Raw genomic sequence first — 27,572 nt, forward strand, 5'->3', positions numbered from 1 at the left:
TGAGAGATATGGGATAAACCCAGGAAGGCTGTAGATGTGAGAGAGCCCTGAGTTCTTCTACTTTTAAGTTTTCGCCTAAGACAAGCAAGGAACTCAATGTACTCTGCCCCCGAATCTTACTCAGGCTTAGCTCCAGTGCTATGGATGCAAAGGAAGGACACAGACACCCAAGTAAGCACGCAATGTTGGTGGACTGAGTGAAGGCACTTTCAAAAGAGATAGAACGGAGGAGGTGAAGACTTTAAGAAATGTATCCTGAGGCAAATATTCAGCTCTGTGTCAACTTTAAAAACCAAAGTCATAAGAGGATAGCTTGCTTTAATTTGCATTGGAGCACAGAAGGAAACTACAGGAAAAAGCATTGATGATGGGAACAAAGCAAATCTTGTGAAAAGAACTCCAGAGAAGAGGAAAACTTTTAAAAAATATACAGATAAAATGTATGTGGGGATGAATCCATAACTGTCTCAAAAACGTTTACCTTAATAGATGACACTGCTGAGTATTTTAATCCCCACTTCAAGTTGTGCTTGGTACTTGGATTGTTTGTAGAGTGTTGTGTGTTTTTGATCTTTTATTCTTTCCTTATGAAGCCAATAATTTTAAAAAAAAATACCTCAGTTAGCCCTGGAAATACACCAGGTGGCATTTAGATGTTAACTTATTGAGGCCAATTCTTTCTGATGGTAAATGGCTCTGAGACTCTCCTAGCTGAGCCTCAGGTAAGCAAAGCATTGACCATTGACCAGTAAGTGATGTGTTTGTCCTCATTTGCTTCATAACTTGCTTTCAAGTAGTGACAGAGGCACTTCTTAGAACTAACTTCTAGAACAGTGGTTCTCAACCTTTCTAATGCCGCGAACCTTTTATTACAGTTCCTCATGTTGTGGTGACCCCCAACCATAAAATTATTTTCGTTGCTACTTCATAACTGTAATTTTGCTACTGTTATGAATCGTAATGTTAGTATCTGTGTTTTCCGATGGTCTTAGGCTCTACAGCAGCGGTTCTCCACAGTCGCGACCCACAGGTTGAGAACCGCTAGCAGGGTCGCCTAAGTCCATCGGAAAACACAGATATTTACATTACGATTCATAACAGTAGCAAAATTACAGTTATGAAGTAGCAACAAAAATAATTTTATGGTTGGGGGTCACCACAACATGAGGAACTGTATTAAAGGGTCGCGGCATTAGAAAGGTTGAGAACCACTGTTCTAGAAGAATGCTCTTGTTAGAACTTACTTCTTCTCTAGAAATAAGTTCTAGACACAAGATAAGTAAGCTTGGCTTCTTCCTAGTTTTAGAATCCTAAAAGGACTTTGGCTATACAACAAAGTTTCATGTGCCTCCATTTCTTTTTCTTTTTTCCAGGTTTTAAAGAAACTTTTTATTTTTAAATAAATACAAATTCACAGGAAGTTGTAAAGAAATGTATAGAGAAATTCTGTGAACCCTTCCCTATCTTCTCCCAATGTTAACATCTTGTATCAGTGTATTATGACATCAAAACCAGGAGACTAACATTAGTACAACCACAGAGCTTATTTAAGTTCACCAGTTATATATGTACGTGTGTGTGTGTGTGTGTGTGTGTAGCTATTTGCAATTTTATCACATGTTTATCATGTAACCACTGTCACAATCAAGATACTTAACTCCATCTACCAGAGCTTCCTCTATGCTGCTTTGTAGCCACACCAATCCCCACTCCCACCATCTCTAACCCCTGGAAACTACCAATCTGATATGTGAAAAGGAAAAAAAAATCTGTCAGATTTTTATTGGAATTGCATTGTGCTAAGGGAATAATTGGCATCTTTACAATATTGAGTTTTTATATCCAGAAAAATGGCATGTTCCTGCATTTATTCAAGAGTTAGAACCTCCTTCAAATTCTTCTACTTTTATGAGCTCTTTGGTTAATGGATGCTGTCTAATATTTCTAATTCATTTTTGTGTACTTCCCTCTTGCCCATAATCCACTCACTGGATGGAACATGGAAGGTGTGTGATAGATCTTGCCAGGAATTTTCATTGGGGTTCAGGATGCTGCATTTCTATAATTATGTCCATTTCATCACTTGTAAATGGGGTTGGCATTTCATATCTTATAGTTACTTCAAAAATTTCTTCATAGGGAATACACACACACACACAGACACACACAGTGGGGCAAAAGTAGGTTTACAATTGTTTGTATGGAAAATAATATAGTAATTAATAAATAATAATACAATAATAAACTCTGTTTTGCATACTCACAACTGTAAACTTACTTTTGCCCCATCCTATGTATGTATGTGTGTGTGTAACCTATATAATAAAAGCCTAGTACGCTGTGTCCAGTCGTCCAGTTGTTCATTCAACCAATCAAAGTGTAATATGCTAATGCCGCTCAACCACTCGCTATGATGTGCACTGACCACCAGGAGGCAGACACTCCAACCAGTAGGTTAGCTTGCTGCTGGGGTCCAGCCGATTGGGACTGAGCAAGACAGGCCAGACACACCCTGGAGTCCTCCTGCGGTCCCTCCCCAGCTGGCTAACCTCCCGTGTCCCTCCCTGGGCCTGATCATGCACCAGTGGGGTCCTTCAGCCTGGCCTGTGCCCTCTTGCAATCCGGACCCCTTGGGGGATGCTGGAGAGCTGATTTTGGCCCAATACCACAGGCCAGGCCGAGGGACCCCACTAGTGCATGAATTCATGCACCAGGCCTCTAGTGTGTGTGTGTGTGTGTGTGTGTGTGTGTGTGTGTGTGTGTGTATTTTTAACTGTAATTACAAAAAATGTATCCATGGCAACTGTGGAAATGTTTCACAAAAAAGAAAAATATGCAAAGAAAATAAGCGGAAACACATTTCCTATGAAGTGCCACTACTGAAGATCTAAGTGCGGTGAGGTTTTTGCTATGTTTCTCTGCTCTCCTTGCTTGAGCCTCTGTCAAAGAGAAAACTGGAGTTCTGAGAAGTCAGCACTTCTCAAGGCAAAACTGTGAATGTAGAACTTCCTTTCCATTTTGTATGAGTTTAGAAATGCTTTTGGATCACCCAACTAACAATGGCTTAATCATATCAGATTTTTGTCTTGTTTTTCTCTGATACAGGCCATTGGCAGGGCAGGGTGGGGGCATGGCTCAGGGGTGCACCGAGGACTGGAGCGCATTTTCGTGCTCTGCTCTCCTGAGCAGTTGCACGGGATCCCCAGGCATGTAGGTACCCTCTCATCAGTAACATAAAGGCTTTCTCAGAAACCATCCTTCACAGACTTCTCCTTAACTCCTGTGGCCAGAACGGGGTCCCAGCGCCACTCCATGCTGCAAAATGGGATGGTAAACGCCCGCTTCCCAACTTCCAGAGTAAAGACAGCAAAAGGAGTTTACGACGCCTTTGAAGAGGCAAACAGCAGTATCTGTTACGCACCTCTATGGAGTTCCGAAATCACCTGTATTTGAACTTTAAATACACATTTTTTAAAAATCCTCACCTGCCTTTTTCACTTACTAAATCATGAACAGTTCATATCAAACCTGTCATGTAGGCTCTACAGCAGAAGTCAGCAAACTATAACCTGCAGGGGAGGGCCAGCCCACTGCCTGTTTCACAAGGAAAGTGTCACTGAAGCATAGCCACTTCCTTTGCTCACCCACTGTCTCCCGCTGCTTTGCTCTCAGCAGAGGACCTGAGGGCTCCGACAGAGACCATGGCTGACATGACTTCAAATAGTTGCTATCTGGCCTGGACAGAAAAGTTTGCCAGCCCTAACTCCACAGCAGCATTATGGATGGATGCTGACTTTCCACACGATGATGGATAGCCCCTACATTATCAAAACAAGTCTCTATTTTCCAATGTTGAAATTGGGCTACTTTTCACCATTTTAAAGCAAACATTGATGAACATCCATGTTCTTAATTTCTTTCAATCCTCACCTGAGGGTATATTTTTATTGATTTAAAGATTTAAAGAGAGGGAGAGGAAGGGGGGGGGGGGAGAGAGAGAGAGAGAGAGAGAGAGAGAGAGAGAGAGAGAGAGAGAGAGAGAGAGAAACATTGATCAGCTACCTCCCCATACACACCCAACTGGGGATCAAACCTACAATCTTTTTGGTGTATGGGCTGACACTCCAACCAACTGAGCCACCAGGCCAGGGAATGTACTTTTTTTGCATGTATTTCTAATAATTTTTATAGGAAGAGAGGGAGTATACTTTAGTACTCAATAGCATGTTCTCTGGAGCTTGACTGCTGTGTTCAAATCCTGGCTTTAGCAATCATTGCTGTGTGACCTTGAGTAAATGATTTCACTTCTATGAACCTCAGTTTTCTTACCTGCAAAACCTACCTCGGGACTGTAATAAAAGGATTATATGAGGTAATACATGCACAGTGCTTAGAAAAATGCCTGGTACACTGCATATATGAGCTGTTATTGTTGCTGCTGTTGTTTTGGCATTATTATCATTAGTAAGTTAAATCTCTAAAAGTGGAATTGCTCAAAGCGAATACAGATTTTAAAAGATATTACACTACATGCAAATATATTTTCCTAATTTCTGATTAACAGTGAATATTATCTTTTAGAAAAATTTGTTTTCTTTTGACATTTTGATAGGTGAATAATTGTATTGAAATACACATTTTGTTCTTACACTTGCTATTCTTTCATTATTAGTGAAATTAGCCATTTTTTGTCTGTAATCCATTCTGGAGTAGGATGAAAAGCAGGACCCTAAATTATTTATTTCATTAACTAAATACCTAACCTAGCAAGATTTATTTAAAAAAATATTGACCTGCTGACAAAAATGATCACCTTTGACATGTGGAAATCTTTTTCATTGATTTGCCCATCTATATATTTTAAAACTATTTATACTTTTTAAATTAGAACTTTAATAATTTACTCTAATTATTATATGAAATTTGTACCAGTAGACTCTTCTTCTTTATCAACTTTTAATTTTTAAATACTTACAGTTTCACAGAAAGTTGCAAAGATAGTACAGGAGGTTCCACGTACCTTTCACCCAGTATTGCCCAGTGGTTGCATCTTACCAACTGGAGTACCGTACCAAAATCAGGAAAGTGACATTGCTACAATGTGTGCATGCCATTTTATCACGTGTGGATTTCTGTAACACCATTGTAATCAAGTTGCAAAAATTATTCTATCACCACAAAGGTCTTCCTTGTTCTACCACTTTATAGTTAAACCTAGCTCCCTCCTCCCCACCATGCTGAACATAGACCACCCTCGGAACCCCTAACAATCATTTTGGCATTTAGAGAGTGTTATATTGATGGAATTATACAATATGAACCTTTTGAGATTGGCTTTTTTTTTTTCACCCAACCTAATGCCTGTGACCCATCCAATATGTTGTGTCTTTGAACAGTTTGTTTCTTTTATTGTTGTTTTATAAACAGTCATGTTTTATTGTGCTTTGCATTATGGTGGGTAGAAGTAGAAGAGGGCATAGAGGGGATAAAATTAAAATGTTCTTAATTTGCATTTTCCTAATGGCTAGTGATGTTGAACATCTTTTCGTTGGCTTGTCATCCATACATCCTCTTTGGTGAAATGTCTCTTCTTGACTATTGCCGATTTTTTAATTGGAATGTTTTTTAACTGTTGCGTTTTAATAGTTCTTTATGTATTCTAGCTATGAGTCCTTTATCATATATGTGGTTTACAAGTATTTTCTCACAGCCTGTAGCTTTTATTTTCATCCTCTTAACAGGATCATTTTTTTCACAGAGCAAAAGTTTTCCATTTTGATAATGTCCAATTTATTGATTTTTTTTCTTGTGTGGATTGTGCATTTTTAAAAAAATATATTTTTATTGATTTCAGAGAGGAAGGGAGAGGGAGAGAAAAGGAAAAACATCAATGATGGGAGAGAATCATTGATCTGCTGCTTCATGCATGGCCCCCACTGGGGATAAGCCCTCACCAGGAATTGAACTATGACCTCCCAGTTCATAAGTCGATCCTCAACCATTGAGCCACGCCGGCCGGGCTAGTTTGTGCATTTTTCAGAACTTTTCACCAAGACCAAATCTTTCCCACAGGAATTTTTCTATGTTTTCTTCTCTACATTTTATAATTTTACATTTTACTTTATTAGCAAATATATATTTTGGTTACTTTGTTTAAGGTGTGCAGTTGTGATCCAGGTCTGAGGACAGGACCATCTTTCTAACCTGCAATGTCTGGGAGATGCGAATGAGCCACCTTTTTGAGACTAGCATGCACCTGAGACTCTGCAGACCCACAGTGCTGGGAAGAGGAGTCATGACAAAGAACGGATCTGTATAGTCATTGCTAATTGTAGGGTAAGAGGGTGAGCCACATTCTCAGAAATAAAATAACCTGCAATAAATCCGATGAGACTCCCATTTAGCATATCATCAGATTGTAAGATTCTGTAATCCCTGCAAATTCCTCGGGTATTGTATACACATGATGCAGGCTATTGGCCTATATGATCGATGGCAAAATTCTGAAAAATGTTGGTGCATTTGTTGGAAGGGTATGAGAACGGTGGTAGGCAAAAAGCGACATCCCACTCTGAGAATGAGATTGGGGAGAGAAAAAGCTCAAGGAAGAGATGGTGGTGGTGGCTCCTAAGAGGAGAAGGCAAGTGGCATCCCTGGGGCCCCTGAGAAGAAGGGAAGGAAAGCCCAGAGAGGCTGTGTAGTGAGGGAGGAACTCTGGCTAAGGAAGAAGAGCTTCCCTCCAGAGGCACAGGGCTGCTGATCCTCCTACAGACAATGGGGCAGGGGAGGGGAGGGAGGGAGAGAGAGAAAGGAGCCCCTGAAAAGCCTCCTACAGAAGTTTGCAACAACCAGTCCATCATTAACAACTTCATACAGAGATACTAGGATGAAAAACTGTTCATCTATTGAATGAACACTTTTGATACAATGCCGATAAAAGGACAGGGAGATGTTTGAATTTGACGTGAGCTTATTACCGAATTTATGTGAAAAAAAATAGTTCATGAAATGTTTCTTCAAAAATGAACTCAAAGTGGGTTGAACCCTTTTCTGACTTAAAACAAAACAGGCCGCTAGGTACTTATCCCTTTGAGGATAGTGAGGGCTTGAATACAAATAACCAGAAGGGAATTCCCTGGTGACCCTGAACCTTCTGCGAGTTCACTAATGAGGAGGAGAAGGGAGTAAATAGAACCCTAACTAAGGGTGAGACAAAATGAGGAGAAGTCATAGACACGCATACGGATAGATAAATGATAACAAAGGATTTGCTTAGATAAAAGAAGTTGCAGTAGGGAAAAAATGTGGTTCTATTGGGGGAAGTGCCACTAATGCCTCTGGGGTATTGTCCCGAGAAACAAGGTGGCGAAGGAGGAGAAACCTGAAAAGCAGCATTGCTGAAAGAGGCCAGACACAAAGAGCAAGAAAGCAGGCAGGTGTCTGCAGTGCGATCCTGGAGTCCAGTATGTTAAGTGGCAAAAGCAAAAATAATGGGGGAAGACAGACATTCTTAGCTACCTAACCATCAGATAGCTAAGACCATGTTTTAAAAATCATATTCTTTTTTTTAAATGTACAAAATTACTTAGTGAAGCATTTTTAATAAGAAAAAATGGAAACACCTTGAATGCCTACCATAAAGATGTGATTATAGAATATTTATTTGGTGGAATATGTGCCTTATTAAAAATTATTTTAAAACTATATTCTTAAAAAATACTGGTGTTTCATAACTAGGATCAAACAAATGATTATGTTCTTTTCCAATTTGTAGGGAGAAACTTAGACAAAGATTCATAGTTTTAAGGTGTTCTTCCATAAGTATTCCTTAAATATTTGATACTATATTTCTATGTAAGAATCTAATGTTAGATGGGTTGGTGACTCAATACAAACCATACATGAATTTAAGTTCGATATCTCAAAATGTTCCATGAAGAGCTCTGAGATTTTCAAAGTCCCACCTCCTGAAGAAGTTTAAGAATCACTAATCCAAGTTAGGGCAAAGTTTAGAGCAGTTATAAGATGAAACCCAATTGCTTCTCTATACTTTGGGACATTGTTATTTTACTATGTTTTGTATAAACCAATGTTTCCAATCATATAAGAGAAGTAGAAAGCAAAGTGTTCTAATAAACATTACATAAATGACCTATCCCCAGTTCCTACAGTTTTAAGTGAGAACAATAGGGCCCAAAAGACAGGAAGGAATCTTTAAATGTCATCTGTACTTTCTTCAAATCACATGATTCAATACCAACTATTCAACATTATGCATCATTTAAATAGGACATTAATATGTATTGTGCCCAAGAGGTTATGCAATATGCCCTTGAGGTTTTTATGGCTGCATAAACAAAAAGGGAATCAGCTTATCTAGCGTGACTTTCCATATCCTTTAAACAAATAGGACATTTTCAGTCTCCACCTCACTTGGTGAGGTGAAGCATCACCGGAAAAGAATACCAAGGCTCTCATCTGACATCGTTTAGAGACTGTCTTGCTTAGAGAAAGAGACACTAGCTGGCTCTTTGATGTCTCTACATGCCAGTAGAAATGGGCCAGAAAATCAGAGAGTGAGTTCCATTGATGGAGTCCTGGAGTCTCATAACTGCCTCCCATTTGAGAAACATGACTGCTTGCCTCACCAGACCAGCACTTCTCACCTGTGCCCTCAGCTTTAGCAGATGCCTGGAGAAATTCCTCTATAAAATAAAGCTGTAGATAGTCTCTGATTTCTAGCACTTCTAAAGTGAGCCATTAAATATACACCCTGATGTGTAAGCTCTTAAACCGACTGCTACAAATTTCATCTTTCCTAATTCTCCTCCCTTGGGCGTGGATTCTCAGCCTTGATCATAATATCTCTGTAAATGGGAAAAACATCATTTCCTTGGCAAAGAAAAAAAGAGTGGAGCTGTAACATTGATTGATATCCAATTTCCAGAAAGTATAATTTTTCTATCATTCCATTAATATTAATGTCATCAAAAGCCAGACATTATAAGTGATTGGGGGGAATTTGAAGGAACTGTGACATAGCTTCACTTTGTGAGGTGAATATGTTAAGCTCTTACACCATTTGCTGTAAAACAAAACTCCTAGCCCTTCAGATTTTTCTGTAGCCAAACCCTGATCTTTGGAGGTGTTTCAAAGAATAATAAGATCAGGAATATTTTGAAATATTATCTCTTCTTTTTCTGTATATCATTTTCTAATATGCCACACCAATATCTTACCTCTATAAGAAGCTCTGTAATCACTTTACCTGTCAAGAAGGGATGTTTGCATCTTTCTCACTGGAAAAAAAAAATCTGTAATGCTTTTCTGATGTAATGATACTTCAATCTGCTCCTGTATAAAGAAGCCAGCTGAGGTTGTTGTCAGTAAGATTTTATAGAAATTCAAAATTAAATTTAGTGTGAAAATGCTGTGTGCTTTTTCCCTTTAGGAAAATATCCGATTGATGTTACTTTGAGCCCACTGTAATCACTTAACATATCTTCTGTGGCTCTGAAACAATCAGAAGAGTTTCACTTGGTGGAAATATGCTATCAGTGCTGATTTACACATTAGACATTTCTATGCTTTGTGATGGTAATTTTAGGGAGGCAGTTTTCTCTTTTGCCATGACCATTTATACCCTCAAAGAATATAAATGCATTACAGATGTTACTATGGGGTCCTTTGAAAGGTATGTATAATGAAAAATGATTGGGCAGCACCCCCTTCAAATGTGAAATTTAATTCCTCCCTGTGGTCCTTTGGCTCCTAACAACCTTGAGGCCCAGACATTAAGATTACGTAGTTATATAGTCAATAACTCAGCATTGGGGATTCCAAATCATTGTGAGGTTGTGTGAGCCCCACCACCTGAATTCCTAAATAGCGGAGCAAACTGTGAGACTGACATGATGGTCACAATGGCATGAGACTGAGGAAACCCAAGCCTACTTCAGAGCACAATTGCTCTGTAAGGGTCCAAACTCAGAAGATAAGGAGGTGAGGGAGTGGAGATCCGGGAGCCACTGCCACCTAGCTGGGAGTCATTCAAAACTACAAAGCCATTCGGGGAAATTCCCTGTCTCTTGGATCTGACCCAAACTTCACAGGTAGCTTTTGCCTTCCCTTGCCTCTCCAATACCCAGCCCAGGGCACATAATGAGCGCTCTGTAAATATTCACCATCATCACCTCAACCACTAACATCTGAATAATGTTGTACAGGCTGCAATGCTTATACCCCAAGCAACACTTACAGCAGGGGCTCCGAAAGTTATACAACAGGCTTAGGAACAGTGATATGGGATGGGGAACATTGCAAGTACTCAGTCTTTATTTCTACATGTCCATTTAGGTGTACTTTTTGGGTAGTGGTGTTGATGGGGTACCCACAACTATCCCATCAGCAGCCACTGATGATGATCTCATTTCTTCCTCACAACTACCTTGACAGAGAGGAATTACAAATCATCCTTTATAAACAGTACAACTGCATGCAGGCAGATAACTTGCTCAGTATCACATGGCCAAAAGAGACCAAGTTACTTGAGTATAAATGATCTGAATCCAAAGAGTAACCCAAGAGTAGGGTAAGTTTGATCTTTTAGAACACTGCGCTCAGACCTCAAATCCACCAAACCCATTTCCTGGACAGATGCATCAACCTGCAAAATGAACCACATTTTCACTTTCCTCCTCTATTTGAACTAAAACCCATGCTGCTGTCCTATGTAAAAAACAAAACACATCTGGCCACAGATGTTATATACCTCTATGTTCACTATTTGAAACAAACAGTTAAAAGCAGATTTCTCTCTCTTGTGCATGGACGCACAAATGATGGGCATCAGGTAAATCCTGTTCCTTCATCCCCAAAATGAGAGGACTGAATTGGAGCATGGTTCTCAAAATTTAACATGCTCACAAATCATCTGGGCACCTTGTTAAAATGCAGACTCTGATCCAACAGGTTTGGGGTGGAGCCCAAAATTCAGCATTACTAACAGGCTCCCAGGTACTGCTGGTGCCGTTGGTCCTCAGACCACACGCTGAAGACCCTTCCCACTCTCAGCATCTTAACACCTCCGGGACTGGCATTCTTGGCTCACTACTCCCTGGGCCTCTTATACCCATCAGAGAGATTATGTCCACATCATTTTGGCTCACACGCCCAATTCTATGCCTGCACTCCACTTTCCAAATCTATTCCAGGTCAAGGCTGGGATCCACATCCATGAAGTATTCCATAACAGCTGACCTTAAAGGACACGGATTTGAATTGTGCCGATCCACTTATACTCTTTTTTTTTTTTTTTTTTTCTCAGTTGACCTGCTCCGTTCAATTGACCTTTTCAGTTCAAAGCTGGGTTGTTCAAGGGTGAACCAACTGGCCATTGGGAATCTGTGTATGTGGAGAGATGACTTAAATTATAGGAGAACTTCAACTCTGGTGGTGGTCAGCACCTCTCATCCCTTATTTGTTCAAGGGTCAACTGTCGTTTTTCTCCCCACTGGACATTGTATTCTGAAGTCCTCTAGCACCTGGAGATTTATCCTTCTGCCTTGTATTGGTCACTAATGTAGCTAGACTTAGTTAAATCTAACTAATTATAGGCTAATAAGTCCATGTCCCTGCATTGTTTTCTGTCCCCAGGAATACTTTTTCAAATGGTCAGCTCCTTTTCAGCTTTTAATTCTCAGTGCACATGTCACGCCTTGGTGACACCATCCTTGAATACCCAATCTAAATTAGCCCCTTTTTGCTGCCCCCTCTGACCAGTGAAAGCACTCTTTCAATTTCTTCATATCACTTATCAAATTTTGACGTTTTCTTGCTTATTATCTGCCCCCTCAAGAGAGAGGGACTTTGTTTACACTGTTCACCACTCTATCTCCATTGCCTAGAATGGTAACTATAACATAGTAGATGCTCAATAAATATTTGTTGAATAAATGCAAGATTCAAAGAGATAGGCATATAAGCAGTGCTTAAGAAAATGCTTATTAGATGAATCAAAGACCTGTCACCCAAGCACTCATTGTGGAATCATTTGTTTCTATATTTTTGAAAACTAGTTCCTTGTCTGTGTGTATCTTCTTTCCTGCTGGGTACTCACAGCGGCTCACATCGCAATTAATTCTGAAAGGAGATCAGACATGTAAGTCTCTATTAGTTCTCAGTAGGACAAGTCATCTGTCTGCAGTGCCTGTAGATTGTAAGAAATAATAGGAGTGACCTAAGTGTGGACATTTAGGATATGTTCTGGAAACACGGAGCAAATTTAGCTGTGTGTCTCTTCTTGGCTCTTCCATTGATGGAGCCCTCTCTGCAAAGCCCTGTCCAAGCTCAGCCAGATCTGCTTTCAGGCCTGCCCAGGGACCCTAGTGTCTCCTCTCAGACCTCAATTATTTATGAGGCACACAATCTAGCTTTGATGGTGTGCATGGAAAATGGTAGAAAAAAATGAGGGCTATAAGGGAAAACTGGATGTACAAAAACAAACCTGCGTATTAAAGAAAACAACCGCTGGTAGGTCTCTAATTGACAGCCCGGTGATTTGTAATATTAAGAAGGAGTGAGGCTGAAGGCAGAGGTGAAGGCTGTCATTGCTACATGCCATTTATCTGGAGCACAGGTAGAAGCCCCTCTTTGAGGAAGGCTCTTTAGACGTTTCATCATTTCCTTTCCCCTGTGGTAGAAGCATTTGGCCTTGAACTCTTTGACACCTTTGAAAAATATAAGTAAAAGGCTTGATCATGACCATGACACTAGCGTAAGTTTACCGCTAATTTCCAAACTGAGGTTCTTGAAAATGATGCTGAGTTCTACCTCTTAGTGGTTCATTTGTGGGGCCCCAGGGAGTGGAGCACAGCAAGCACCCACCCTCTGGCATGGCAGTGTTCCATGGGGAAGGGCTGGAAACACCAACCATGTAACCTCTGACTATGAGAAACCCCAAGGCCAGCCTGGCTCAGCTGTGGAAGTACCGTTGTTGACCTTCTAAGTTCTATTGCTCCATCCAGACTCTGTTCAATGTTTTCTTTTCCTGCCCATTCTGTTCCAAAAGAAATGTCATGGGGCCTCAATTCACTAGTGCATTTCCTATTTTCTGTCTTATCAGGTTCTTTTATCCTTTACATGGGCCGTGAAGAATTATGAGACTACCAAGGTACAGTATTTTGTGGTGGGGATGCAGATAAAAGACAGGATGCCCAGGAAAATCTGAATTTCTGATAGAGAACAATCATTTTTCAGTGTATGTCCCAATATTTTATTTGCTGTATCTAGTGCTTAGTTTTTGTTTTCTTTTGCCATGCTTTTGTTTGTCATATTGCTTTTTTTTATTGGTAGGGGTACAAAGAGGGAACAAGGAAAGAGGAGAAGTGAGATATTTTGTGTCCTGTTTTCAACCTTGGGGTAATGGTTCCCTCCTTCTGTTGTAAAGATGCCATAAAAAGGCTTGAGAGTCTAATGCCAGAGGTCTTGATCTGGCATCTAGAAGGGTTCAGGATCCTGGAGAAGGTGCTGTGCATAAATTAATCAAGAGTCCAGAGACAAAACATAATTTTGGAAGGCATTATGGGGAATCAGAGAAGACTTAATGAAAGGAACTAAGTTATCCTTGTCTCAGGACCCCTTGCTTTTTATTAACACAATTTGTCCTAAGGCAAGGTGGAGATATACACATCAAAGGGTAGGGTTACTTATAATACACAATCCATTGTCAGATTGGAAGAATTTGCCTACGGCTGTTCAGTTGTTTGGCCAGTAGGAGGCAATAACATGTAGATTAAGATGCCCTAAACTGTCTGGCAGCAAGCAATCATTTTATGCGTCCTTTTCAGTTTGGGGAAATGCCCTCAGCCATCTCCAAATGCTTCAGCCCTGCTGACATGCTGGAATTGGCTTCCAGCAAGAGTCCTTGCTATGAAATCCTCAAACTTCCAGTCTGAAGAAGGTCCTCTTGATTTTTTTTTTTTTTGGGGGGGGGGGGTGTTTGTTTTTTACAAACTTTTAATTTGACTGGAGAGTGACATGACTTTGAAATATGGATTCTCCAGCAAACTGAAATGAAAGGGCTTTGGCCTAATTGCAAAATGAGTGAAGTAGCATGTGGCATGTGGACAGGCACAGTTCAATCAGAGCAGCTGACCCTGTAACTTCATTTCAGAGAGGACAAGTGCTACTATGGTCCCACATAGATCCTGGAGAGTATGAGCAGAATGGGAGAGTGAGGGTAACAAGCTGGGAAAAGACGTTAGAACTAAGAATGATAGCTACCTTTAATGAGCTACATCACATGAACTAAACTCTTTTATTCCTCACAGCAATGCTATGAGGTAGGTATAAGTGTCATTATTCCATTACAGATGGGGACACTAAGGCAGGTGAGCTTAAGTCATTTATTTACTTATATTAAGTGAAGGGTACAAACTGGTTGCAGAACCCACTATGCTAAACTACTTCTGTTTCTGCAGCACGGACCATCTGAGAGCAGGGCATGTGGAGAGGGAGGAATTGCTGAGCTGTTGATCCCTTTCCCTCTACACTCTCTTGGAGACCAAGAGGGGCCTGAGTGGGCCCCTAGCAGCCACCGTCTCCTCCTGCGCAGCCCTGGGGCACACAGGCAGGAGAGCCAGACAGGGTGATGAAATGATCAGGGCAAGTACATGGGTTGTGAATAAATTATGAAACTGATAAATTACATAAGGATTGTTTTTAAGAAAGAGCAAATGAAAGGTTTCAGGTCAGAGTTTAATCCAACTACACTGGCTAATCTTTTGCCTCTTTTTTTTCCCCCCAAGGCCTTCATTATTCTCTTGCGGCGACATGTTCAGAATGATGTGCTGAGCTCCCAGTTCCTGAGACAGTAGTGAATTATCATGATTAGGTAGCCTTAGCCCTTTGGTCCTCAGCAGGATGAAAATGGGTGTCCCATAATCTCAGAAACCATCTAAACAGAACAGCCAGTGAAACTAGAAGGAAATTAACTCCAGGAAGGCCAAAAGCATCATTGTTGCTTTGAAAAGAGCTGTGTACAACTTGGAACCCCCTGGGAATGCATGTTGATACTATGTTATTACAGAGGGCATTAAAGGACTCCACTGGAAACACACGTGATCTATCTGATTTTCTCTGATACCCTGAGCTGAAGACAAAGAAAATTACTGAAGGCGCTAACACTTGGGTTAAATAGAACAGTTCTAAGTTCCAAAGAGCTCAGTTTGGAAGGAAGCCTTTGATTAATAAAGCATAAATCTTATTGTAGTCACCAACATAAGAGAAAAAAAATAGCTCTGTCCCAAAGCTTGTTTGTCTAGAAAAGAATTCTTCTTTTCTCCAAATCCCTCCAATGAGTTTCAGATGTGCAAATAATGGCTATAATTTATGCAGAAATGTTAAACCATCAGTGGCTTAATCTACCTAAAATCCTAATGAAGTTCTGCTGTATTATTCCAGTTTATACAGCTCATCAAACAGAGGCCCACAAAGGACAGAAGTTGCCACCCATAGCCCCTGACAACCAGCTGTGTGATGAGATGAGCTTTCAGATCCCATCTTTGTGCAAAACACCAGACTATTATTGGGATCCAATAAGTCTGGAAGCAGCTCTGAGCAAAAAACGAACAAACAAAAAAACCCACACAACACAAACAAATAAAAAACAACTTAAAAAATGACAATTAGACCCAGTTGTTTCTCCTTTGCAGTGATTTTTTCTAAAAGGAAGCAGTCCAATGTGGGATTTAAAACTCCCTTCACTGCAGCTTGCTTTCTGGCCTTCTGCATGCGAGTAGGAATAGACAGGTGGACGAGGAGGGTCCTGAACCCCTTGATCTTCATCCAGGTTCATGACTGCCTTGGGAAAGGTGACAGAAATCACTTTCAAATAGGCAGGTACAGGGGTTCCTTTCGGGAAACATTTCTCCTCCATCCCTCCTGTCTCCCCAACACCTCTATCACCAACTCCTATATCATTGTCCGCTTTTATCTCTTTCAACCTGTAAATGTTTGTGCTTTTACTGTTCGTTTTGGAAAGTGTATGCTTTAGCCTTAAACACAGGTGAATTCTGTGTACTTGGAGGAAGTACCTTGTAACTGGAACTGTGGGCATAAAGCCCTCCTCCTGTGGGGGTTCTGTGGCCCCTTAAACAGCAAAACTCAGAACATACAACAGAAAGCCCCACGCACACATACACCAAAATATTTGTGTCTGGAACCCCAAGTTCAGACAGCACTTGCTTCATCTGCCCTACTGTCGCTTTCTTCCTGAATCCTGGCTGCCTCGTTTCAGTAGATGATCGAAATCTTTCTTACTTTCTCAATAACTACATGGGGAAATTCCTTTGAAATTCTCTTTTCCGTCATTTTTTACTTTATAGTTGAGAGCAGGGAGGAGCCGGGAAAGCACCTCTCTCTTCCTCTCTCCAAATGACGTAGGGCGTGTGGATACCCTCCCCACCCCCACATGCCCTCTTTGATTCTCACCCTGATCCTTGCAGAATTAAGGTTTTCCTTTTAATGCTTGCTGACAGGAGCAGGAGGGGCCGCCCCAGGAAGAGCCCGGAACAGATTCTAATCTCCGAGGCGCCCCAGCTGCTGGCTCCCCGGGAGAGGCCGAGGTCGGGGGAGGGCGGTCACAAAGCCTGGCTTCCCTGAAGCGCGAGGACCGGAGACGGGCAGCCCCGAGTCCCGGGCTGCGCCCCGCTCGGCGGGGCCGGCGCCACTCCGGACCCGAGTTTTTGCTGGGGGACAACTTACTGTGTTCGCGGAGTGTCCACACCGCAAACTCCCAAATGGGAGGGGGGAACAGCAGAGGTTCGACCGTCTCCTAGAGTAGACGCAACAAAAGAGAGAAGGGGGGAGGAGACGGGGGAACCACCCCCTCTGTCACCAAGGGCGTCCCTCGGATGCTGATGGGAAGACCCTCAGAAGTGGCGGCCCTTCCTTCGGGCCCTCCCCGGCCCGCTGCTCAGACAGGTAGTTGGAAGAAAAGGAACAAAGCTCCCAGCGGAGACGGGCGGCGGTCCCCCGGCGCCACGGGGGCGGAGAAGGCCGAGGCCAAGGCGCCCCGCGCCCGGTCCTCCCGACGCGCGTCCTCCGACCCCCGGCGCGGGTGCCCAGCGCTGAACCCCTCCTCTGTGTGCCCTCGCGCCTCCTGGTCCTCGGGGAAGCAGTTTTCCGAAGGGACGTGCAGCGGGCCGGAGAGGAAGCGTGTGTGCGGGGGTGCGGAGGGAGGCCGGGGAAGTGGGGAGGGGGGGCGCCCAGGAGGAGGCGGAGGGCGGGGCGGGGGGCGGGGGCGCCCCTGGTGAGCGGAGTTGGGCCGGTACTGACTGCCATCCTGCAGCAATTTCCCTGTGTCATGGCTCCGGTCTCTTAGCAACAGCTACCAGTCCGGCTGCCCCGAGCCGCGCACCACCTCGGGCTCCACTCCACCCGGCGGAGCCCGGCGCGCTGCAGCCACACAAAGAGGCGCGGGGCGCGGGGCGCGGGGCGCGGGGCGCGCAGCGGAGGGTGGCGGCGCGGCGGCGGTGAAGACGGCTTGCAGGCGGGATGCGGCGTGAGGAGGACCTGATACTTCTTGGAAACTCTTGGAAATGGCTCCCGCCAGGGCACCCGAGGGGGCTGCGAACCTGGGGCGGGCGCTGGCCCCCGCGGGGCTGCTGAGCCGCGCTCGGAGGCAGGGCCCGCGGCGCTGTCCCCGCGCCCTGCGGCCGGCTCGGACTGAAAAAGTTTCTCCATGGTTCCTTTGTGTCGCCCGAGCGCTCGATCGCCGGCCCTGAGCTGCCCCGGGCTTCCTGGGTAAGTGAGCGATATTGTTTGCTTTTGGTGCTGCCATTTTGAGCCATTCTGTCTGCCCTCAGCCCCCGAGCTCCCCTTCCCACCACTCACGCCGCGAGCCGGGTCCCCGGACGGGAGAGCCGTCTTCCCGGGCGGGCTGTATGGGATGCGCTGCCCAGAAAAAGCCAGTGAAGATTGCCCTCACTTCTCTCCCGCCTGTGCTCTTTCCAGAGGCGGACTCCCAGCTGCTGCTCTCATGTGACTCCAACATAAATAAGCAGACGGAAGAGCTGGGCGAGGGGCTCGCTGCCCTGCCAATGAGGGAGCGGGGGTCGAGGACCTGGGTTGAGTCCGGACCAGGGCAGGGCGCTCCCAGCCTGTGGGCTCTGAGCCTCTCACGCAGAGTGGGGCTCAATCCATCATGAGCCCAGAACTTGAATGTGTCTCATGGAAGCAGTTGTATTTTTAGACTCCCCCCCCCCCATCCTCCATTCCTTAACCATAGAAAGACTAGCACCGGGCAGGAAATTTCGAGGGTAGCCAACCTCGTCTGCCAAGTTAGTTTTCCCTTGTTCTGTATGGGGAAAAAAAAAAAGCCTCAGAGGTGGTCTTCCCTCACATCGACCACTATGCTTAGTATTTCATGTCAGATGGTGATACATTAGGAAGATGCTCAGCTTTCAACAGAGCTGAGGAAAAATAAACCAGGGAGTTAATTACTAGTTATTAAACTAATCTTAAAGATCTTCTGTAAAGGATGACTGAAGCCCATTCCAGTCTTCCATACATTCTACTCAGAGCCAACACCGAGGAGAAATACATTGTGGGGGCTTTCCTCCCCAAGGCACCCAGCAACCTGGTGCACCTTATCTATGCCCAACAAAATGTTAGCCCTTCTCTCATCTGGGAGAGTCACCTGCCAACCCAGTCCGGTTTTGTTTCTAAAATGCCTGGCTCCTAAATCCTTAAAATAAGCACAGATCTCCAGATAAGATGCTAGAGTCTAGGGGTCACTTAGAACAGCAGTCTCTGTGTTACAACTACATAACAAACGTGCTTATGGGGTGGGGGGTGGTTAGATGGACAATAAGCTACTCTGTGTTTTTTTGTGTGTGTGTTTTTTAACAATCTGTACTTGTGCAGTTTCTTAAAACAAAAATTATAATAGATGTATTCTCTCTACTGACCCCTCTCTCACCTACCTAGTATTTCTCCTTACTGAAAACCAACTAAATTCTAAGGTGATATTGACTTGCAAACATTGTAAAGAGCTGATTAACATTTGCTTTTCCTCTGGTGGAGAAAAGATCCTGCCTAGATTGATATAATGGAGGGAATCAAGGACCAAAGCTCTTCACCCAGGCACCAATTAAAAGCAAAATCCTACCTTAGTTGTCCCACATTTTCAAAGGGTAATTTATTCTGACACATGAATGATTTTATAAAGGATAAAATGCCAAAAGGCTTGTGAGTGATACCTAAGCCTTTCATTTTCGGAAGCTAACAGCCACAAAGACACATCTGCATTTACAGAACCGCAGCTTTATCATAAACAACTAAACTTCCTGTAGGATAGTTCACTCACTGCTGGCTGTCACCCTCCCTTCTTTAAAAAAAATGACCTCATGAGAAAAAGATGAAGAAAATCTGTTCTCACTTGGGGAAATGTCATTTTACACACCATCATTATTATACTGTGCCCAGTTAATTGCCTACTCATTTGAATTTTGGGAATCTGAAAAGTGTTGACACATTAATAATGGGCCAGAAAGCTATTACAGCAGACTTTTTTTTTAAGGTGGCAGATTTCCCACAGGAAAAAGAGATCTTTCTCTTGGAGAGTCTGGGGACCTCTCAGATCTCCTGAAGAGATCTAGCATATGATACCTGTTTGGGAGCTCCTCGGAGGGAGGAGAGGAGGCTGGAGGAAGAGCTGCGTTACATAACCAGTTACCTAAAACTGAATATTCCCCTCCAAGAAGCTGTCCAGATGTTGCAGAAAAGAGATGATGAAAAGGCTATGAAAGGGATCTGCTCGCCTTTAGCTGCGGGAACAGTGATAGGTGGAAGACGTCTTTGTGCAGATATTTGTCAGAGCATTGGCCCCTCTCTCTGGTGTTCTGCCAGCAATGGGCTCTCTATTAATTACCTGAGGTGAATAAGCTGCCAGCATATGTTTGACCTTTAATTTTCATCCAGTGAAATGAGTTCCCTTTCTATAACATAGTAACTTGGGGGGCTGTTTTAGTGGCTGTTGACTGAACCTTGTCAAATTACTGGCTTAGGTTGAGAGTTGAAATTCCTGTGGCAAATCCCTTGGGAATCTTCTGATTCCAGTAGGACGGAGGGAATGGCTTTTGCCTGGAAAGTCCTCAACTGCTACTTTGAGTCCCCACATTTGGTGTCTCCTAAAGGTCAGAGCTCTGTAGGCTGCCAGCCAGGAGAGTTTGAAATGAAGAAGCTGGAATGTTAGCCATAGAGTGTGTGTGAATGGAGGCATTGGGGGCGGGGCGGGGGGGGGGGAGAGAAGAAGGCTTCTCTCAAAGTGTTTGATCGCCTTCTATCAATTTTTGCAACAACGCTGCGTTTCCCTAGTCCATCTGCCCCACCCCTGGCCTCTCTAGGCCGCACTCCCCTTAGTGTGCCTGGGGAGGAGGCACACCTGTGGAGGGCTGGGGGGAGCTGGACAGTTGCTGCGCGGGGCATGTTGCTGCAGCCAAGCCGATAGCCTGACTGTTTTCCTCTGCTTTGCAGCAGGAGGAGGTGGCGGAGCAGCTAGTGGGCAGCTGGCGCCCCCCCTGCACCAGCCTCCGCCCCAGGGGCTAGCCCCGCAGGCTACCAGCGCGCCATGATCGCCACCGGCGGCCTGCTGAGGATTTCCGCCAGGAAGCAGGATCCCCTCCGCCCTCCCAGCCAGGTGCCCAAGCGCAAGCGGAAGGTCCAGAAGAGGCGCAAGAACGACGTGGTGGTGGTGAAGGGCAAGCTGAAGCTGTGCTCCATCTCAGGGCTCATCGCCCTCTGCGGGATCCTGGTGCTGCTGGTGGGCATCGCCATGGCCGTGGTGGGTTACTGGCCCAAGGCCAATGGGGCCAGTCGGGAGGGGGGCAAACAGCTGCCGCCCGCCAGCAGCGGCCACCGCGTCCCCACCACGGCCAACAGCAGCAGCGGTGGCAGCAAAAGCCGGTCCCAGGGCCCCCTGGGGCCGGTGAGGGGTGTCAACGCCAGTTCCGCGGGCGCGCCCGGGAGCACGCCTCCGGTGCGTGCCGCCGCCCCTTCGCCGCCCTCCTCCACGTCGGTGGGGTTCTTTTTCCGCATCTTCTCTGGCTACCTGAACTCGGACAAGCTCAAGGTCTTCGGGCCCCTCATCATGGGCATCGGCATCTTCCTCTTCATCTGCGCCAACGCGGTGCTGCACGAGAACCGCGACAAGAAGACCAAAATCATCAACCTGCGGGACCTCTACTCCACGGTCATCGACGTGCACAGCCTGCGCGCCAAAGACCTGGCCGCCGCCGCCTCGGCGCCCCCCGGGGCCGCCCCCCTCAATGGTTTCCTCAGCTACGTGCAGGCGCGGGGCCTGGAGCTGAAGCCCGGGAGCTGCGGCGGCGCCGGGGACGCCTTCGGGGCGGCGGCGATGCTGGCCAGGGGCTCGTGGCCGCACCCCGCAGCGCTCAGCGGGAGCCGCAGGGCCGGGGACCCCGCGTCCCCGCCAGACCCGGCATCGTCCTCCCGCTGCCCGCGGGAGCCCCCGAGCCTGGCGGAGGCAGTGTACAGCATCTACCGCGAGCGCTCGGGTGTGGCTGGCCGTCGCCGGGCCGCCGCCGTGGCCGCTGCCGCTGCCGCCACCGCGGCCGGGGCCGCCAGCAGCAGCAGCACCCCTGGCCCCTGCAGCCCACGCGGGAGCTGGGGGCGCCAGAGCACGGCCAGTTCCCTCCTGGACTCCTCGCTGAGCGCCTTCGCGCTGCTACCCTTGCAAGGGGACCGCGACGGGGACGGGGACTCCGAGGGCGCGAGCTGCAGCTGGCAGAGAGCCCCTGGGGAGCGCGGCTCCGGGGAGATCCCGCGGGGTGAACTTGACCTGAGCTTGACCGACCTCCGCGGCGACCCGGGGGACGCGCGCTGGGCGCCCAGGCAGCTGGAGGAGCCGGGGGCGCAGGGCGGTCAGCTGCCCAGGACCGGCAGGCACGCGGCCCCGCGGCGCTGCAGCACTAGCGGGCTCCCGGACCGCCGGGCGCCTCTGTCCCCGGAGCCCCCGCCCTCCCCGCGCAGCGTGGACCTGGACTCCAACCTTCTGGCCAAAGCTACCGCCCCTTCGCCCCCCTTGGAACTGGAGGACACGCCCCCTGCCAGGCTGGGCTCGCCCAGCTCCCAGTCTGAGGACCTATCCTGCAGCCATCAAGGCTACACCCCCCTGCGGGAGGCCCGCACCTCCTTGGAGTCGGTTGTGGATGCAGGAGCCAGTAAAAGTCCAGACTGTGAGGCCACCGCCGGGCCGGGCGCGGAGGAGCAGAGCCCTCCAGAGACCGTCCCGGATGAAGGCAGCCAAGGGCCACCCAGGGACCAGCCACCCCTGGCAGTGCAGAAGCAGTTTACCAACCAGGAGAAACTCTTCATGGTTTCCGGGTCTCACTCCACGGGGGTAGAGGTCGGAGAACTGGAAAGTACTGGCGATTAGGGAAAGTGGGAGCCGGGGAAGGAGTGAGAAGATAGGCTCACCCCCTTTCCTTGTGGACCTATCGGAGGAAATCTCCCAAAGAGCTGCAGAATGTCATCCTTGAATGGTGTTCACAAAATTCCGTAGATAACTCCAAGCAATTTTTTTTAAAAGCAAACTAGTCTTCTATGGCCGATGGTGATTGTATGTTCCATGAAAACCAAATGTATTAAAAGGTCAGCAATCTAGTTCATTAGATAAAATGCTCTTAATTTTCTTAGGATCAAAATAATATATTTTTTACAGTAACTGTGCACTTTAACTTCTTTTTTGAATCCCTAATTCCCCTAACCCTGTATTCTGCTGCTGGTGTTGTCCATAGCTGCTTGTGAATGACAAGCTTTTTTTCTCCTGCGCTTTTGCGGATCATAGGAGGGTTTGATTCAGTTCTCTGGGAACGGACATTTCTAGATGAAGTCAAAGCCAAAAGCATGAGTATGACAGGAAAGAGCACTTTTCTTACCCCACCCCACTCTGCTCACCCAACTGCCCAAAGGCCTCCCTATTTTTTAAAAGGATATTTACTTTTTGCTACTAGGGTTGCTAATGGAGAGGGAGGGGGCCAGCATCTAGTTGGACTGTTACATTCCTAAATTCACTATATCAAGTAGTACACGATACTTTATTGAGTACCATCACACCTGTATTGAAAATAGCATTACTATTAAAAATCTTTTTTAATAAAAAAGTTTCCAAACAAACAATTAAATACAATATCGCCTCATTTTGCCTTGGAACTAATGCTTCTAACACAAACATTTAACAGTTTGACTAATCTAAAATATTTTGCTAAGATACAGCTACTATGATTGTAGTTATTGTCCCCAAAGTGCTCAGTGCCATCATCACTCAAATAATTTCAAGTACATTTTTAACTTTTAAATAGAGATAGTATTAACCATTTAGGAGTTTCTCTTTCAAATAGAATTAAGCATTAAATAAATAGTAATTATTAATAATGCTTCTAGTTTACCTCAAAGTATTAATTTACAGAGCACCAGGCTTAATATCCTGTTTCATCCTCTTGGAGTTGACTATTTTTAAGTTCATAATCTTCTTGTTGTTGTTAATCCTCACCTGAGGATATTTTTTCCATAGATTTTTAGAGAGAATGGAAGGGAAGGAAGGAAGGGGTGAGGAGAAAGAGAGAGAGAGAGAGACCAATGTGAGAGATATATCAATTGGTTGCCTCCCATACACACCCTGACAAAGGCAGGGATCCAACCAAAACCCAGGTATGTGCCCTTGACTGGGAACTGAACCTGAGACCCATCTGTTCAAGGGCTGATGCTCTAACCATTGAGTACACCAGCCAGGGCCAAGTTCATATTCTTGAATCCATGGTCTACATAGACTAAAAGATAATGTTTTAATAATGTGGTAGGGTTTTTACACTTGATTTTATTAAAAGCCAGTGAGTTAATTTTTAAGAATATGAGCTATTATTGGGAATGGTGTCATTGTTTTTCAGCCCCTTGGATACAAGTTCTGCGGTTGCACACAGCCAAAGCTCTCATTGCAAGAGACTAAAATACTGATTTTAAAGGAAAATTCAGTCAAAGATGTGGTTACGTTGGTCCCCATGGGTGAAGCAGTGAGTCCAGTGCTAAGAATGGAGATGTAAGAGTGAGACTGGCCCCCAGCTTTCAGCATTGGCCGAAAGTCACAGTGCTGAGTCTCAGTCACTTATCTACAAAATGGAAGAAACTGGACATACCTCATAGAGCTATGAGGTGGGGGACAAAGAGTTGTAAGTACAGAGCTGAGCAGAATACTTGGCTCAGAGTATGTACTTAATAAGTGGTGGTAATTGTCATTACTATTATAATATGTTGTCTGAATGCATGCAGTAGAAGAGTGGGGCATCCCTTAAGTTGAGCTCAAGAAAGCCTCTGCTATCCTCTTATTCTCCATAACCTTAGTCAAATCACTTAGCCTCTCTGGGTCTCTGGTGGATGATGTAATCTCTATGAATGCCTTCGGCTCTGAAAGCTTTACCTAAATTCAGGGTGTTTGTTTTGTCCAGGATATAATCATATCATATTTGTACACACAACTTTGCAGTGAATATACTTAATAAACTATTATTTATTATAATATTCTGTAATCAATTTTAAAGGACCTAGTTTATTCCCAGATTGAATCCACTTTAAAACTGTGGATTAATTTATTTGGCACTTCTATATAGCAAAAGTGAGTTTCCACTAGTGAAAGTGACAAGCAAGTGTAATCAGACCTCCAGGTAGTGTTAAATTTCAAGTCTCACATGTTTTCTCACACACAAAATAATTCAAATTTCCTTAGGCTTTCTTCTCTATTACCTTGCATACTGGGTAACTTATATATTATATGATGAGTTGTTTAAATTGCTGGGTAATTAATATACTGTATTGGTGAGTTGTTTAAAAGGAAAAAAAAAACAAATTCTAGTACTGTAAAATATAGTCTTCAGTCCTCAGAAAATATACCTTAAGACATTTAGCAAATAATAAAACCACTACCTCTTTAACTAAAGAGGGGGAGACAGATTAAATCTATCCCTTACAAACTTTAGAAAATCCGTCCAACTGACTAGACTTAATTATACTTATTGCCTAGTTCATTTAGTCAGGTTAAATAAAAACATCTAGTTCATATTGATCTTGTGTACACAGGCCCTCTGAAATTAAGTAACTTCACCAAACTAACATACGGTAGTTCAGTATCAAGTCACATCTATCTTAACTATTGAGCAATTTAAGTGGATTTTTTTTTTTTTGCTCCTGAAGATAAAAAGGTTGAGCCCAATTTTCCAAATCTTGGAAGACTGGGCTTTCATCAGACCTCAGAAGGATCCTCTACAGCTATGACAATAGGTGGAATTCACAACTTTCCCCTTCTTAGGGAAAAAAGGTCTTCTGCAATAATAATACTAAATTTTTACTCACTACGTCCCATGGGCCAAGCTCTGTTGCACATTCTTTACACATATTATTTCGATTCCTTCTCACAGCAATTCTATGTGGTAGGATTATTATTAGCCCCATTGTACAGAGAAAGATGCTCAGGTCAGAACAATGGAGTACTTGCCCAGGTTACACAGCTGATGAGTGGTGGAGCCAGGAATTATAGTGTGGAGGATTATCTGGATCTATGGGCAGATGCGGAGCTGAAATTGGCACTTCTGGAGGTCAACAAAATATTGTCTACATTTTTAGCTTACTGCTAGATCCTTTTCCTGAAACCATTCTTGAAGATAGGCAGAAAGTGTTAGAACGTACAGCGAATTTAAAAGCTGTGATAAGTCTTCAGACTGGCATAAACAAGACTCTTTGCCATGTGACTTTGCAGGGTTTGTTGTACCAAATCAATAGGAAATATTGGAAGGGATTTTAGAGATCATAGAATCTTCCCACTGCCAACCATTACTTGTGAGTGAGTTGGCTAAAAATTAGAAAGATGGAGTAATTTGTTTAAAAGCAAAAAGCAATGGCAGGACTATAATCTTAAAATAATTCCAACTTGGCAGATACATTACCGCCCCCCCCCCCCCCCCCCCCCCCGCCTCACACCACCACCACCACCAAAAAATGTTCTATCATACTAGCTGGGTGACCATGGGCAAGTTACTGAACCTCTCAATGTCTTCATTTGCTTTCCCATACAATGGGAATAATAATGGTACCTACCTCACAGCATTGGAGCAAAGATTAAATGATTTAATACCTGTGTAGTATGCTTACAACAGGCTGGGCACATAGATAGTGTTATAAAATTTTTTTTTAGTTTTATTGAAAATAGAATCAATTGCTAAACCAAATCATTACATATGGCCTTCCTTTTTATTAACTGAATAATGTTAGATTTAAAAATCTAAAGTGTAAGGCAACATAGTATAATGGCTCAAAGTGTAATTCAGATACCACTGTACATGCATTTCCACATTCGTTAAATGGATATTAGTAATAGCATCGGGCTCATGGAATCAATTATTTAAATGAAGACTAAGTAAACTAATATACTCAACTTAGAACAACTCCTGGCACAAATAAGCCTTCAGTAAATGATAACTACTATTACTAAGGCAAAATACAGAAAAGTAATTAGTAGGCTAAATTTACTACTCAGTTGTCAGTAAAAGTGCTGCACTAAAAAATCTTTATAATGTAAGTATATTAGAAATAAAATTAAAAAAACAACCTTTAAACATGAGGACAAGAAACTACAATGCCCCCAAATAGACCATGGAACTAATGAGAGCTAGATGTATGCTCCTCACGGCCCCATGATCAAACTATAAAACGACAAATGATTGCCTGAGCGGCCTACTTGACTGTATTTGGCCATGATTATTCCATTTCCACTGACAGAGGCTGGTCACATCAGAAAGGCCAGGCTAAGCCGTGGGTCTCTGCCTCGTTCTGTCAGAGGAGCTGGGCAGGGAGAAAGACTTTGTGAAGACCTGAAGTGAGGAGCAAGTGCGTGTAAATTTATTTAAATTATCTGGACCAAACTTTTTCTACTAATGTTCTCTTTAGTCATTATGGGTTCTTTTAAAAATGCAGTTTTGAAAAAAAAAAATTTGAGTTAGAAAACTTAGAAAAAACCCTCCACCAACATAGAATCAGGACAAACTAAATATATGCATTTGTATTTTGATCAGAAAAGTATTTTTGTCAAGATATAAGAATAATTTTACAGTCAAATAAAGAATAGAATTTATATTTGTGGAGTTTGTATTCTATAGACCCAGACTGTTCATTTGTTCATTTTTTAATTTTTTTGGGGGGGAGCTAAAAATCATTGGATGAATACATAGACTGTTTTTTAATGACTAACTCTGGAGAGCATTCTAAGTATTCTTCAAAATGAATGACTTTAAATGGCTAGGGAAGTTATCTGTTTTTTGTATTAAAGTCACCACAAGTTGGGGAGTCCATTTGCACCAACAGCTTTAGTCAACAACTTCCTGCCACTTTCCAAACACCCCATGAGCAACTTACTTTGTGGGTGCCATCTATTTCTCTCTAATGCCAAAAAAGCACTGGGCTAGTAGTGTTAGTTCCTATGGGCATGAACCACAGTAGGAGTATAA

The 27,572-nt window shown here is 44.1% G+C and overlaps 1 protein-coding gene and 1 long non-coding RNA gene across 3 annotated transcripts in view; one reads left to right on the forward strand and one right to left on the reverse strand.

Moving 5' to 3' along the window:
* Positions 1-17,194, reverse strand: part of LOC308256472 — a 44,265-nt gene extending 27,071 nt beyond the window's left edge. Inside the window, exon 1 of the long non-coding RNA XR_013961465.1 lies at positions 16,765-17,194. This is a non-coding gene — a long non-coding RNA (uncharacterized lncRNA). The remainder of the gene's footprint in view (positions 1-16,764) is intronic.
* A 145-nt stretch (positions 17,195-17,339) lies between these two features.
* Positions 17,340-26,016, forward strand: TMEM200C (transmembrane protein 200C). Of its 2 annotated transcripts, none has more exons than XM_080685690.1 (2): positions 17,340-17,805; positions 20,539-26,016. In XM_080685690.1, exon 2 carries the CDS (start codon positions 20,633-20,635, stop codon positions 22,457-22,459), a length of 1,827 nt encoding a protein of 608 aa, XP_080541816.1. In that variant the 5' UTR covers positions 17,340-17,805; positions 20,539-20,632; the 3' UTR covers positions 22,460-26,016. The 2 variants fall into 2 exon arrangements, with proteins under 2 accessions (XP_080541816.1, XP_080541817.1); XM_080685691.1 differs by lacking the exon at positions 17,340-17,805 and adding an exon at positions 19,819-19,938.
* Positions 26,017-27,572: the final 1,556 nt, after the last annotated feature.

The sequence above is a fragment of the Plecotus auritus genome (assembly GCF_963455305.1).
Source record: "Plecotus auritus genome assembly, chromosome: 8".
Taxonomy (NCBI): Eukaryota; Metazoa; Chordata; class Mammalia; order Chiroptera; family Vespertilionidae; genus Plecotus; species Plecotus auritus.

Bases quoted from the DNA above. Each gene is read 5' to 3' on its own strand.
- TMEM200C (XM_080685690.1), top strand. From the start codon at position 20,633: ATGATCGCCACCGGCGGCCTGCTGAGGATTTCCGCCAGGAAGCAGGAT.